The 12,428-nt window shown below is 42.8% G+C and overlaps 1 protein-coding gene across 3 annotated transcripts in view; it reads left to right on the top strand.

The window, feature by feature from the left end:
- Nucleotides 1–12,428, top strand: part of TOM1L2 (target of myb1 like 2 membrane trafficking protein) — a 56,112-nt gene that overhangs the window by 21,106 nt on the left and 22,578 nt on the right. For all 3 annotated transcript variants that reach the window (XM_041401576.1, XM_041401575.1, XM_041401577.1), the window contains exons 4-9: nt 364–513; nt 4,701–4,835; nt 5,764–5,922; nt 6,567–6,683; nt 8,973–9,106; nt 11,651–11,699. In XM_041401576.1, coding sequence (XP_041257510.1) covers nt 364–513; nt 4,701–4,835; nt 5,764–5,922; nt 6,567–6,683; nt 8,973–9,106; nt 11,651–11,699 — 744 coding nt within the window. The remainder of the gene's footprint in view (nt 1–363; nt 514–4,700; nt 4,836–5,763; nt 5,923–6,566; nt 6,684–8,972; nt 9,107–11,650; nt 11,700–12,428) is intronic.

The raw sequence follows: 12,428 nt of genomic DNA, 5'->3' as shown, positions 1-12,428 counted from the left end.
ATGTCCTCTGTCTTACCTGCTCCTGATGGGCTGCTGTGTACTTGGCTGTTCAGCTGCTCTGGCTGGAAAGTTCTGCTTTGAAGATGAAGAAACTTTCTATTTCTTTACCTTGAGAACAGGAAAGGTGGATCACAAAAATGCCCAGTATGTTAACAGTGGGTGAGGTACAGCTGATTGTGTGTGTATAGAAGTTTTTTGGCAAAACTGGGGGAAGAAAAGAAGTAGTAAGAGTATAACTGTGTTCTCCCCTCTATCTTCTCACTCTCCCATCAAAAAATCTAAAATAAATTTAAAAATCAGGTGGTGTGTGTGTGATCAAGCTTTGCTCCAACAATGAATGCTGGGTTTTCTTTGTGTGTGTAGGTGTTGGAGACCTGTGTGAAGAACTGTGGCCATCGCTTCCACGTCCTGGTGGCAAACCGCGACTTCATCGATGGCGTTCTGGTGAAAATCATCTCACCCAAGAACAACCCCCCCACTATAGTACAGGATAAAGTCCTAGCACTGATTCAGGTACACAGCTTGTCTCTGCTTCCATATGTTGCTGCCTGAAATAAGGACTGTCTGCTTCGATGCTACGCATCACTAAACATGCTGTCATCGTTTAAAATGTGGCAAGTTTTTTATATATAAACTCAAACAACATATCCAGATTGGTGGGGAAAAGCAGACATGTACACACATAGATATTTTATCCAGGGAGAGCTGTTTGGTTAGAGAGGTACCGTGCTAAAACAGGAGGATTTAATGAAAGGTAAATGGATGCTTTTGCAATTTAACAGTCATATCTAGAAGCTGAAGACTTGCCTCGATGATGAGCTTGTCATCTGAGGCCAGGAGATTTCAGAGGATTGTGCTTTTGGTGTCAGCTGCAGAACACTTGCCTTTCTGTGTCTGTTTCCCTGACTGGAAAATGGAGCTGTTTCCCTCCATTTGAAAGCATTCTGCATTCCTTTCAAAGATAGTTATAGAAGAGTAAATGACCATACAGGAATTAAAATGGTTTTGGTGTCTTTTCTGTGGTTATTGTGCAGTAAAAGCACACTGTCAGATCCTTGCCTGCAGTGGGAAGTTCAGACATGGGCCTGTCTGCCACTTCTCCTTCTGTGCAGCACAACAATAAACAGCCATGTTAATTCCACAAACCATTAGCCACACATGAGGAAACATTGGTGCCTGCCTGGAGGAAATCTGACAATTATAGGAAGCTTTATCACTAAGCTTCCACAGGCTACTGCATACACCAGAGACTAAAAGACAGTGCGTATTTAAAATGATATAAACCTGCTGCAGTGTTCCTTGTGGGGAGGTATTTACAAATGCACAGCATCATTTGCCAGACATACTTCTGATTTTTATGGCAAAGCATGCACTTGGATTTCTGCTGCTTTATTTCTTATTTGGGTACAGGGATAGGGCATCCTTAGAGCATGACAATGTAAATAAGTGATTTTCAAACAGGAAATAGGTAGGGTGGGCATTGAGTTGAGGTCTGTGGGGTCCCTTTATTTCTGGTATATGATTCTATGGCTTTTTAAAAAAATAGCACAAAATTAGTGAATTTATTGAAAGCAATTCTTCTGCATCTGACTGAGCCCTCAGGTTTCTGCCTCCCTTTATGGGAGACTGGATGCATGCAGTGACCAGGAGATGAGGTTAAAAACTGTCCCATAAAGACAAACTGGGTGTGTTTCCATCTTGTTTTAGGGAATGTTGGTTTTGCTGGGCTCTGGATTTAAATGGATTCCCAGCTGTGAATGCAGCTAAGATGGGAGTGTTTGTAACATAATCAGAAAGCCACAGTCATTGCCTCAGTGTATTAAACAGAGCTTTATCTGAGGAGACTTAGTGCAGTAGAGCTAAAAGCCTCACTCTGGGTACTGAATGCCTTTTGATATAAAAAGCCTGAAAATTATGAAGGTTGCCTGTGGGTGGGTTCTGTACATGTCTCTTTAGCTGGGGGTGGTAGGGGACTTTGTTTTCCAGATTGCCTGACAAGTTTGGAAGAGTGATGGCAGTCACTCATCCCAAGTGCCCTGTGGACACACACCCCCAAAATACCCCATGACAGCTTCACTCAGCTGAGGCTGTGCTCTGTAGAGCTCCCTGGAGTTGGAGTTAACCCTGTCCCAGAGGGCTGATCTCAGCTTTGCCCCACCAACATTGTATTTATCCCTTTCTATATCCAGTTTTTTCTTTTTTTTTATTGGGGAATTAATAAGAACAGAAATGAGAGGATTAATAGCCCAGACTTGGAAGCATGGAAGAGAACTGTACAAACAGCACACATCTTCAGGCACACAGCTCTGAAATTCATGGGCCTTTCCATAACAAGGGTAGATAAAGCTGCCATCCAATTTCTTATCTAGAGACTTGTTTTGAGATGTTGAGCATCTCGTGTCTCACTTTCTCAACCTATTTCCCAGTGTACATGAATTAGCATATGTTACACAGTGCTTATCCTTCCTTCTTCACCTTTCTGGGAGGCCTTGGAAATATTCCTTATCACTGTGCCCCTGGTAAGAGCTGGCCTGTCACCCAGTGTCCAAACACTGGGATGATCCCAAATTTAGGGGCTGGATTTACAATGGTATTGAAGTGACCTGTTTGGGCACGCTGGGATCCAAGTGGGATTTATCCTGAAGTACCTATATTTGATAGCCTGACCCAAAGTTTTAGAAGCTCTGAATTCAATATCCCCTCTGTCCTACACGTGTTTGGACAATGGGCAGGTCTCCTAAGCTCTAGTGTAGCTCCTTATCCATAAAGCAGAGCTAATATTGCAGCTGCCCAGTTGGGTTGTAAGCTGTCTAGGACAGGGATTGTCTTACAGTGTGTGTGGACAGCACTTAGAACAATAGTGCCTGTCCTGCTTGTGACCTCTGAGACACACTAATGTAGATAATGCTCCCAGCTCAGGTGAAGAAGAATACAAATGGAAGTGTCTCCTTTCTCCAGGGAAGAGAATTGCAGAAGAGAGAATATTTTTAAAAGGTGGAGTGCAGAAGAAATGAGATCATTTTGCAAAATCCACAGGAAGCCAGTGAAAGAGGGGATGCATTAGTGCATCCTCCTGGACAAGCAAGCTTCACTAAAAACTGGGGACAGAATGCAGCATATTTTTGCCTCTAAGTTTCTTTTGAGTGATGATTATTAAATAGAACATCCCTTGCCTAACACTTTTCCCTTTTGCTTGCAAATAGAGTTGGAGTGGTGAACACCATTATGTAGAAGCGTCATTCAGATGGCTTCTGATGTAAATTGAAAAGGCAGTGAGATGGTAAAGGTGGATTTACTTGTGCAGTGAAAACCTCCATCAGAATTGGGGATGTTTTGGAAGGTCAGTTCCAAGGAAACAATCCTGTGTGCTGCCAGAGCTGTTTTCTCTGGCTCAAGCAGGACTGTCTGGACTTGCACTGCATCAGAAGAGTTGTTGCAGTTAATTTCCTCTTAAGAAAGCTGAGAAGCAAACCCAGGATTGTCTGCTTGCACCTGATAATGGATTGTCTCCTGGGCACAGATGGTAGGAAATGCTCTTTCTTAGAACTGAACGGGATAGGAATGCAAGTTAAAAATTATTATTATTTCTTATCTTACTTTGCTATCTTGGATTTCTGTCCTCTCAAATATAAAAAGTGGTTCAAAGAGCTTTTAAAGTAAAAATAGTCAAAGAACTAGTGTAAAAGTGATGACTAAATGAATTAAATTCCGAGCCCACATGCGTCTCGCAGTATCTCTGGATCCAGCACACTGATACCCTGCTCCACACATGTGGGGGTTTGTGGAATGCTTCATTTTTTAATTGAGTCATAATATTTCATTTTTTCCTTCCTCCATCTTTTTAATATTTGGTTCATTTCCAGTACAAGTGAAAGGGGTTGAGGCTTTTAGCATACCGTGCTCCCAGCAGCTTCGTGAGTGCAGGAGGCTGGCTAGCCAAGAGAAGCACTTAGTACTCCCACTGAAGGAAGAGCTCAAATGTGAATTGAAGTCTTTTTAGACACCAGAGAATTCATGCAGGAGAGACATTATGAATGTTCTGGCTGTGGGAATTTCTCTCTTTTAAATTCATCCTTTGTGCCACACTGGGGTGTCTCGAGTGTTGGATATTCTGTCAGAGCCCAGGCATCGTTAGTTCTGCTGCTCAGGGGACTGTCTCTTTCACAGGACAAGAAGCTCAGAAAGGACATTTTTTTTAATTTAAGTCTGGTCCAAATAAAACACTGAAGACAACTTAATGGCTGTGTTTTTCCTTTGGCGACAAATGAGGATGTTTCACAAAGTGAATGGAGATTATTTAAGATGATTGTACAGCTTTGTGAATTTAGGTTAGATCTGTTGAATCTTTCACACAGATCTTTTCTGGCGGGTCATTTGCTGTACAATATGCCAGAAAAGATTAGCATCAATCACTGCTGAGGAGAGGAGATGGGAAGAGACATTTCATGTATGTTCACGGATTTTGATGATGTCAGGAGCTACTCACAGCTGCTCTGCACTGGGTTCCTCTCTGTTTTATATCTGAATAAAATGTATGGGTGACTCTGTTAATATTTGCAGGATCGTTTAGACCAGCTCTGATGATTCCAGCTTTCCTTTGAAGCTGAAATCTATGAAAGCTGTTACAGTCAGTATCTGAGGTCAGGGTGGGGCTGGAGCTTCATTTGGAAGGTTTGTGGATAATCCCTCGTGTTTTCCAGGCTTGGGCTGATGCCTTCCGAAGCAGCCCCGATTTAACTGGAGTAGTGCATATTTATGAAGAACTCAAGAGGAAAGGCATCGAGTTCCCCATGGCAGATCTTGATGCTCTGTCTCCAATACACACACCACAGAGGGTAAGCTGCAGCCTTGCAATTCTGGGGGTGTTTTCCCAGGATGTCTAAATAGGTGGATAACTACTCGTTTTTCCCCTCCCATTTCTCTGAATTTGGCTCATTTTCTCACTCCTGGAAGGACATTTTAATAGTGAAAGGACATGTAAGAGAGGCATAATACAGACTGATAAGCTATCTCCTCCCTTGAGTCAATCATCAATCTGAGAAGTTGTAAATTGTTACATTTAATCTTGTACCATAAACCCACCAAACAAATGCAACTAATTTGTTCAAAGAGAGCCCAGCAGGATTTATGATTAAGATTTACTTTTGCTCAAAAGTGTGGCTGCTTCTGTTGGTGATAACCCTGAGCCAAGGTCTGCCTGTCTGTTAGGGGTGTATAGAGTCTGAATCTCTCTGATCCCGCAGTAATGTGAGAACTTTACACCTCTAGAAAGTTAGGTCTGGAAAGTTGACAGAACTGCTGCTTGGAAGTAACTTAATGATCACAGGTGCTCTGATTATTCACTCTGAAAACTGAAGTTAATGAATCTTTGAAGCGGCAAATGCAAGTGATCAAGGACTAAGAGATTACAATTCTTGTGTCAAGGTTAATTAAATTCAGTATCTACGTATCACATCATTTTTTGGAAGCCTGCAACTTAATTCCTAGTTAAAAATAATTTATAATTATTTCTCTTTGGCTCTTGTTTTTATTTTCCTTCTCACTTTTCTTGTAAAACTAAATGGACTTAAATGTTTGTGGGTTGGGTCAAAAGAGATAGGCATGGAAGATTTTTGGAGCTGCCAGTCTTTTCTAGTAGCTGCACTGACCTTTCCCACAAGGTGCAATTATGTTCTATATTTGAGCCTGTTTGGCCTGAGGTTGCTGACAAAGCAAGTGCTGTCCCAGCTCAGCTTTTGAACTCCTGTCTTTCTGATGTGGCAGAGTGTTCCTGAAGTTGATCCTGCAGCAAATATGCACAATTCCCAGTCTCAGCAAAGGATGAGCAGCAGTTCTTACTCTTCGTCCTCTCCAACGGCCTATTCTGCTCCTCAGGCCCCAGCCTTGAATGTCACTGGTCCCATCACTGCTAATTCTGAACAGGTATTGGCATGTTGATTCTTTTGAGTGAGACTCTTTCAGCAAATCAAATTAGAAATTAATTTGCAGAGGAGCTTTAATTTTAAGTCTTTGGACTTTGTCTCCTAGGTCTGGCTCTACTTAGAAATCTTTCTTCCTGTTATACTGTAAAATCTGGGCTTTGGATGTGTCTCTGTGGCCTGGCAGCACAATCTGCTGGTCCAGCCCTCTCTGCAGTATTTTAGCAGTTATTCCCATTATCCCCTCTCCTTTCAAGGCACGGAATGCAAATGCCCTAATACAGGATTTTCTTTTCTCCCTGCAAAATGATAACTTCGGAGCCAAAGATTCTCCTTAAAATATGTGCATCTTTCCCCAAACTGGAATGAGGCACCACAGCCAAGGTCTGGCTTTAGGTGCTGTTTGCAATTGCTTCCCTTCCACACAGACACAGCACATCTGGGTTTGTGGTGATAATTCTTCTCTTTTTATTTTCTTTTTCTCCTGGGTAAACTTTTTATCTCTTTTGGTTTTTTCCTGCTAGAATGTCTGGAGCCTGAGATATCAAGTCAGACAGAACCAGAGATATCTCAAAGTCAGTTCTTGAAAATGAACTGCCTCAACTAAAAGATAAAACAGTGTTTTTCTGTTTTGTTACCCCAATTTAGATTGCCCGGCTGCGCAGTGAGCTGGATATTGTTCGTGGGAATACAAAAGTGATGTCTGAAATGCTGACAGAAATGGTACCTGGACAAGAGGATTCTTCAGACCTTGAGTTGCTCCAGGTAAGTTTCCTAGAAAATATGTACAGTGTCAAAACATTCCCAGTCATCATGCAGGAAAAAGCACTCCATATTTCCATCTGGACAAAAGAATGCTAAGGGTCTGTGGATCCTCTGCCACTTGAAATCTTATCTATGAACAAATTGTCTTCCCAGAAGATGTGTTTTCCTGAAGGTGTGGTGTCTTAAGGCAGGTGCTCAGGTGAAGTTCTGTGGTGTCCAGAGGGCTAGACCATGTAGTCAGGAGGGATTTCTTTGCTGGAAAATCTCAATCCAGTGCAGCACTGTGCATCTCAAGAGGGAAAACAGTATAAATTGAGCTCATGCCTCAGGCTTGGCACCTATTTCCCAAGGCTAGTGGTCATGGGTGGCCTTTTGGCTGAGGAAAGTCACAGAGTCCCATAGATGAGGAGCATGATCTGACATTCCAGCTGCTGCCCTTAATGTGGGATTTGCCTTTCCACAGCTTCAGAAATAGCCTTCTGTTTTGATCCTCCAGCAGGGAGGATGGGCTCCCACAGCAATCCGTTCGGAGGAAGGCAAGGAATTGCTCTGTGATACATCAGAGTTTGAAATCCATCCAAAAACTGGTCTCTCCCATGCAGTGGCATTGTGTGTTTGTCTCAGAGCCATCATGGCAGCTGATGAGAGGCTCTGCAATAAAGAGCCTTTCAGTCACTGCCCATTTGGGTCGAGCTGCTCAAAACAAAAGCAGCTTCCAGGAAACCATGACAGGCCGAAATCGAACAGTTTGCTTACACTGAGAAACAACCACCAGCATCTTGACAGCGTAACCTTAGAGCACAGCTTTAAGGTGAAAGAACTTGATCATAAAATGGAGTGACAGCAAGGATTCTTTACTCCAGCTGGTTCCCTTCTGTGACTGATGCAGCCCAAATCTGAATCACAGAGCTGGGGAGAACCCGTTTTTGATCACAAAGGATGGTTAGCCTTTTGAGAGCTGTGAGCTGGGTGCTGCATGCAAGGGCTCCTTGCTTTGAGGTTTATATAGCCCTCCTCCTTAAATAATTCCTGACATTTTCTCCAACAATCAAATGTAAACAGCCTGTGAGAGAGCCAGCTCTGAGCAGAATAGATAGGTACTGTCAGCCCTCTCGGAAAGGCAGCAAACAAACCTCTGAAATGTCACAATCTGCTTCGAAAGTGATGGGATCAAAACTGACATTGGAGAACACATTCCTCAAGCTGTTAAGGCAGCTGGATTGCACTAGGTGAAATTTATCCAGAGCTTAGGATGTCAGACCATGTAAGGAAAACAAACACATTTTTGCTTTCATCCTGAAGGTTGTGTACCAACAAGTCATGCTTGTTTAGTGCTGAATTTTTGCTGTGAAGTGGAGCTGGGAGGAGTGGAAGATGACAGAGGGACATGCTTTAGCTGGAATGTGTCAGTGCTTATTGAAGTAAAACCATTGGCCTGATCAGAGGCACCCTGCCATACGTCATGTTTCTTCTTGCAGTTCTCCTCAGCAGACCAGTTTGACCTTTGGTCTTGAGGCCTTTCAGGACTACAGAATTCTGCTAAGCATTTGGTGATGGAAGAGATGTCCTGGAAGCATGAGAACTCCTGGTCTAGGCGAACTGAAATCTAGATTTCTTGATGAGAGGCTTTTAAAATAAATGCCCTCCCTCTGCATTCCTTAAAATGTTCTTCTGAAACTCCCCATTGCCTTTGTGCAGTCTCTTGTTTGTGCACTTGCTCAGTGGAAGGGAACATTTCTGTGTGTCTCAGTGCTGGAGGGTGTGTGGAACTCACCTTTTCATCATCCTGCTCCTTGGTTTGTCTTTACTCTCATGCTCTCTGAAGCTGGTAAGTTCTCATCCTAGCACACACTTAGTATTTGTGGTAATCCTGATGAACCTTTTTTCCCCCACATGTTCCACCTTACACATCATTTAGTTTTTAAGGATGATACTGCCAGAAAGAGCAGATTGAATTTTCCTTGAAAGCTCTCTTCTGGGAAGGTGTTGTATTAACATGTTTTATTCTTAAAACAGATGACTAAAATACAGATATTTATTTTCTGAAGCTCTCAAAGTTAAAGAAGAATCAGGAAGTTGAATTGTGAATAGGCTCTCAAGGTTTTATGCCATCATCTCTTGAAGGGCATTTGATTAGATGTGCTTTTGGGTGACATTTAATCATGCAAAGATAAACTTGTCTTAGTGTTTCTCAGCTGGGGGATATGTTTGGCTGTGAACAGAGCTCAACTAAATCTACTTATTGCTTGTTGCTTATCAGCCTGTGTGTGCACAATGCATTCCTCCTAGGAACTGAACCGAACCTGCAGAGCCATGCAGCAGAGAATCGTGGAGCTTATCTCACGGGTGTCCAATGAAGAAGTCACAGAGGAGCTGCTGCACGTGAATGATGACTTAAATAACGTCTTCCTCCGATATGAAAGGTGAGGCATCTCTCCCAGCAACCATTTACATTCATTCAGTGTTTCCACATAAGAATAAAATAGGTCAGTTGGTGAAATTGGGCCTTCTGGGCCAAGGGTATAACACGACACAGAGAACCAAACCACAGGAACCATTTACACTCTGGTTTTATGGCCTTTTATGGTAACATTCCTGTTTCAGTTGATTCTTTTAATACTATGATTATATATATTTTTTGTACTATGCATTGAATTTTTGTAGGGCATATCCATAAAATGCAAGGCAGCCTTGTGAAAACGCTCGAGTCTGCGAGTCCCTGTTGTGCAGGGTTGTTCAGGTGGAGGGACTTGGGACCAAAAATAGCACAGCCACAGTCACTAGTTCCCCTGCTAGCCAGGCTCTGCACAAATCTCTGTGCTGCTTCCTGGCTTAAGGAGGCTCCCATGAGCTCTCTCTGCCCTCTGATCTCTGAGCTCTCCAGTCCCAGTGCTGGTGCAAGGGGAGCTGCCTGAGGAGGGCGGGAGCATCGTGCATGCAAAGGGTTTGTTTTTAAGTAACACTTAAAATCTTGAAAAACAAAAAAAGCCTGTCTTGTGCAGAGCTAATGTTTCGAAGAGCTGGTCTGCAGGAATCATCCCCAAGGACAGGACTTGGGGCACAGGACTTTCGACATGTCAGACAAAGGCGCTGTCAGGCACATCTGCTGCAGGAGGTGACACGTGATGCCACAGTCTTGGGAAAGTTTAATCTTCCCCTTAATGACAGGCCTGGGGAGCGAGGCACCAAAGAGTACCCTTTGTTCCTTGCTCTTAGCACAGGGCTTTGTTTCTCAAGCCTTTAAAAATAAATTAGACTCTAGATCTGTGAATTTGTGCTGTCACGGCAAAGGCTGCAAAGACGACTCGGTGCCCTCGATTTTGCCTTTGATTTCCTCGTTCAGAGGAGATGGGGCAAACTTTGAAACAAACGCTGGCTTTTTGTGTGAAATGGTGTGTGTTTCATGCACAAGCAGGATTCTACAAGTGGCAGAGTGTAACTATCACTGAGGTTTAGTCTGGTCACCCTTAATATTTTTCCTATTTCCCCCCATCTGCGACTTTGCTGACTGTGGCTGATGTGTTTGTAGTCATTATTCATGAAAGGGGAGCTGAGTGATGTTAGCAAGCCATTTGTGGTAGAATAGCTGCACTGGTCTGAGCATTCAATAAATTCCAGTTCCTCCTCTGCTATTCCAAAAGCTCCACATCCATCATGCTGATTTCTAGCACAGGGACCAAGCTCCATCAGTGACTCAAGCAGGAGCTCTGGCCTTTGCTGTGAAGCCTTGGGATGTAAATGAACAGAAGCCTTTTGGTGAGAAATGAGGTGGGAGGTGTCTTAGGTTTCCAGCAAAGGGAGTTGGATTTCCAGTAATAGCAAACACCCACAGTTTCCTAAAATTGAAATTTGGGCCTGAATTTGGTTTTGCTGCCTTCTAAGTCTGCGTTTTCCTCTGTTACATTAAGAAAACATTTTCGTTTGCTTGACATTCCCTGTTGTATTTTGTCCATCTGGGAGAAAACCCATAGGATTATATGAATATCATGGGCTTTTTGTGGAAAGAGAAACTACTTCTAAAACTACTTTAAAAAATTCAAGCCTCCAAGAAGTCATGGTGCTTTTCCATGGTAAGTTAGGAGATCAGACTGGCCTCAGGCAGGCCATGGGAGGAGGTAGTTCCCCTGCTGTTTTGAGTTCATAGAATCACAGAATGGTTTAGGTTGGAAGGGACCTCAAAACTCATCTAATCCCACCCCCTGCCATGGGTGAGGACACCTTCCACTAAATCAGGTTGCTCAAAGCTTCATCCAGCCTGGCCTTGAAAACTTTCATAAAAGCTGGGTTTAGGGTTGTGGCCCCAGATGCATGGAGTAAAGAAGAGATCAGAGCTTGACTAACCTGACTTCTTCTCCTTAGAAGTATGAAGGTTTTATCCAAAATCATTACTTTTCCTTGTTGGAAAGTACCAACCTATTTGAGCACAAGCTGTGACCATCTTTGAGTCGACTCAGGATGTTTTAAGCAGTGAATCTGCTGCCCATTGTCCCTTGTGCCACGTGTGCCTGGCTTGGGCTGTGCCACACACATATGGCTCCTCATTTACATTATTGCAGCAAGAGGGAGCTGGTAAGTGGGAGTGAGACGAGCTGCAGTGCTTGGCTTGTGGAGCTGGGAGCATCAATCTTGCTGCAGTTCCTCCTGTCCCTTGGCTCACACAGCAGTCTGTCACAAAGCACTTAATGATTAAAACCCCCCCCTGAACAAAAGACAAATCCTGCAGTGTTTTTCAAGCATGTTTGTGCTGCAAGATCAGATTAGTCAACTTAAAATCCACCTTTGCCAAGACTGCAACTTCTCAGCAATCTTCCCTTTGTCCTGGCTTGGAGTTAAAGCTTTCAGGCTTCCCTTTGGAGCCAGAGAAAACTAAGTTCAGTGACATGCATGTCATAGCTTCGTTATAAACTCATGTTTATTATTTATTGGTGGCTTTGATAATCCATGTTGGTTTTTTTTTTCCTGAATAGATTTGAACGATACAGATCAGGACGCTCAACACAGAACGCCAGCAATGGAGTAAGTACCTCACTCCTTTGATTCTCTCCTACCAGCTGCAGTACTATCAGTAGTATCACACCTTCCACCTGCCCAGCCCTGTGTCCTGCCTGTACTGGCTAATGGTGGATGCCAGGAAAAGTAAGAATGTGGCAAATCCCAAGGGACAACTTTTAGCTCAGGAAGTCACTTCACAGTAGAACATCTCTGTGTTTACAATCCTTGATGGATTTTCATTCCTCTATTAACTTTTTTGATTGCTTTTGAGTCTGTGTGGACTTCAGGAGTTCACAATGTCCTTAAGCAATAAGTTCCACAGTTTCACTATACATTTTTACATATTTATTTTGCATTTATATATAACAAATATTTTGTTTACATTTGATCAAGTCACTTAATGATTTTTGTTTGCTTCACCTAATTTTTCTTCACTGTGTCTTACAATACCACTGTTCAGGTTAATTTTCTTCTTGCCATTTGTAATGTTAAGAACCACTCTTATCTCCTATTTAAGCAGCCCCTTTCCAAGCTGAAGAGTTCTAATTATTCTTTAAATGAAAACTCTTTTGTAGTTGTTTTATAGTGTTCAAGGTCTAAGTACATGATGAATCTGTATTTCTATTATGTTTTCTCTTCTGCATTCGTAACTATTTCCTCTGTTTACTGTGCTTTACCACTTCTGCAGTGTGAGGCAAACTTCAGTGAAGACTCTCTTGACACTTTAGTCACAGCAAAGAAGTTTTGTTTCTG

This window comes from Onychostruthus taczanowskii, unplaced genomic scaffold (assembly GCF_017590055.1).
Source record: "Onychostruthus taczanowskii isolate IOZ18803 unplaced genomic scaffold, ASM1759005v1 scaffold19, whole genome shotgun sequence".
NCBI classification, from domain to species: domain Eukaryota; kingdom Metazoa; phylum Chordata; class Aves; order Passeriformes; family Passeridae; genus Onychostruthus; species Onychostruthus taczanowskii.
Note: the sequence above shows the minus strand (reverse complement) of the source record. Positions and strands in the feature narration are given on the sequence as shown.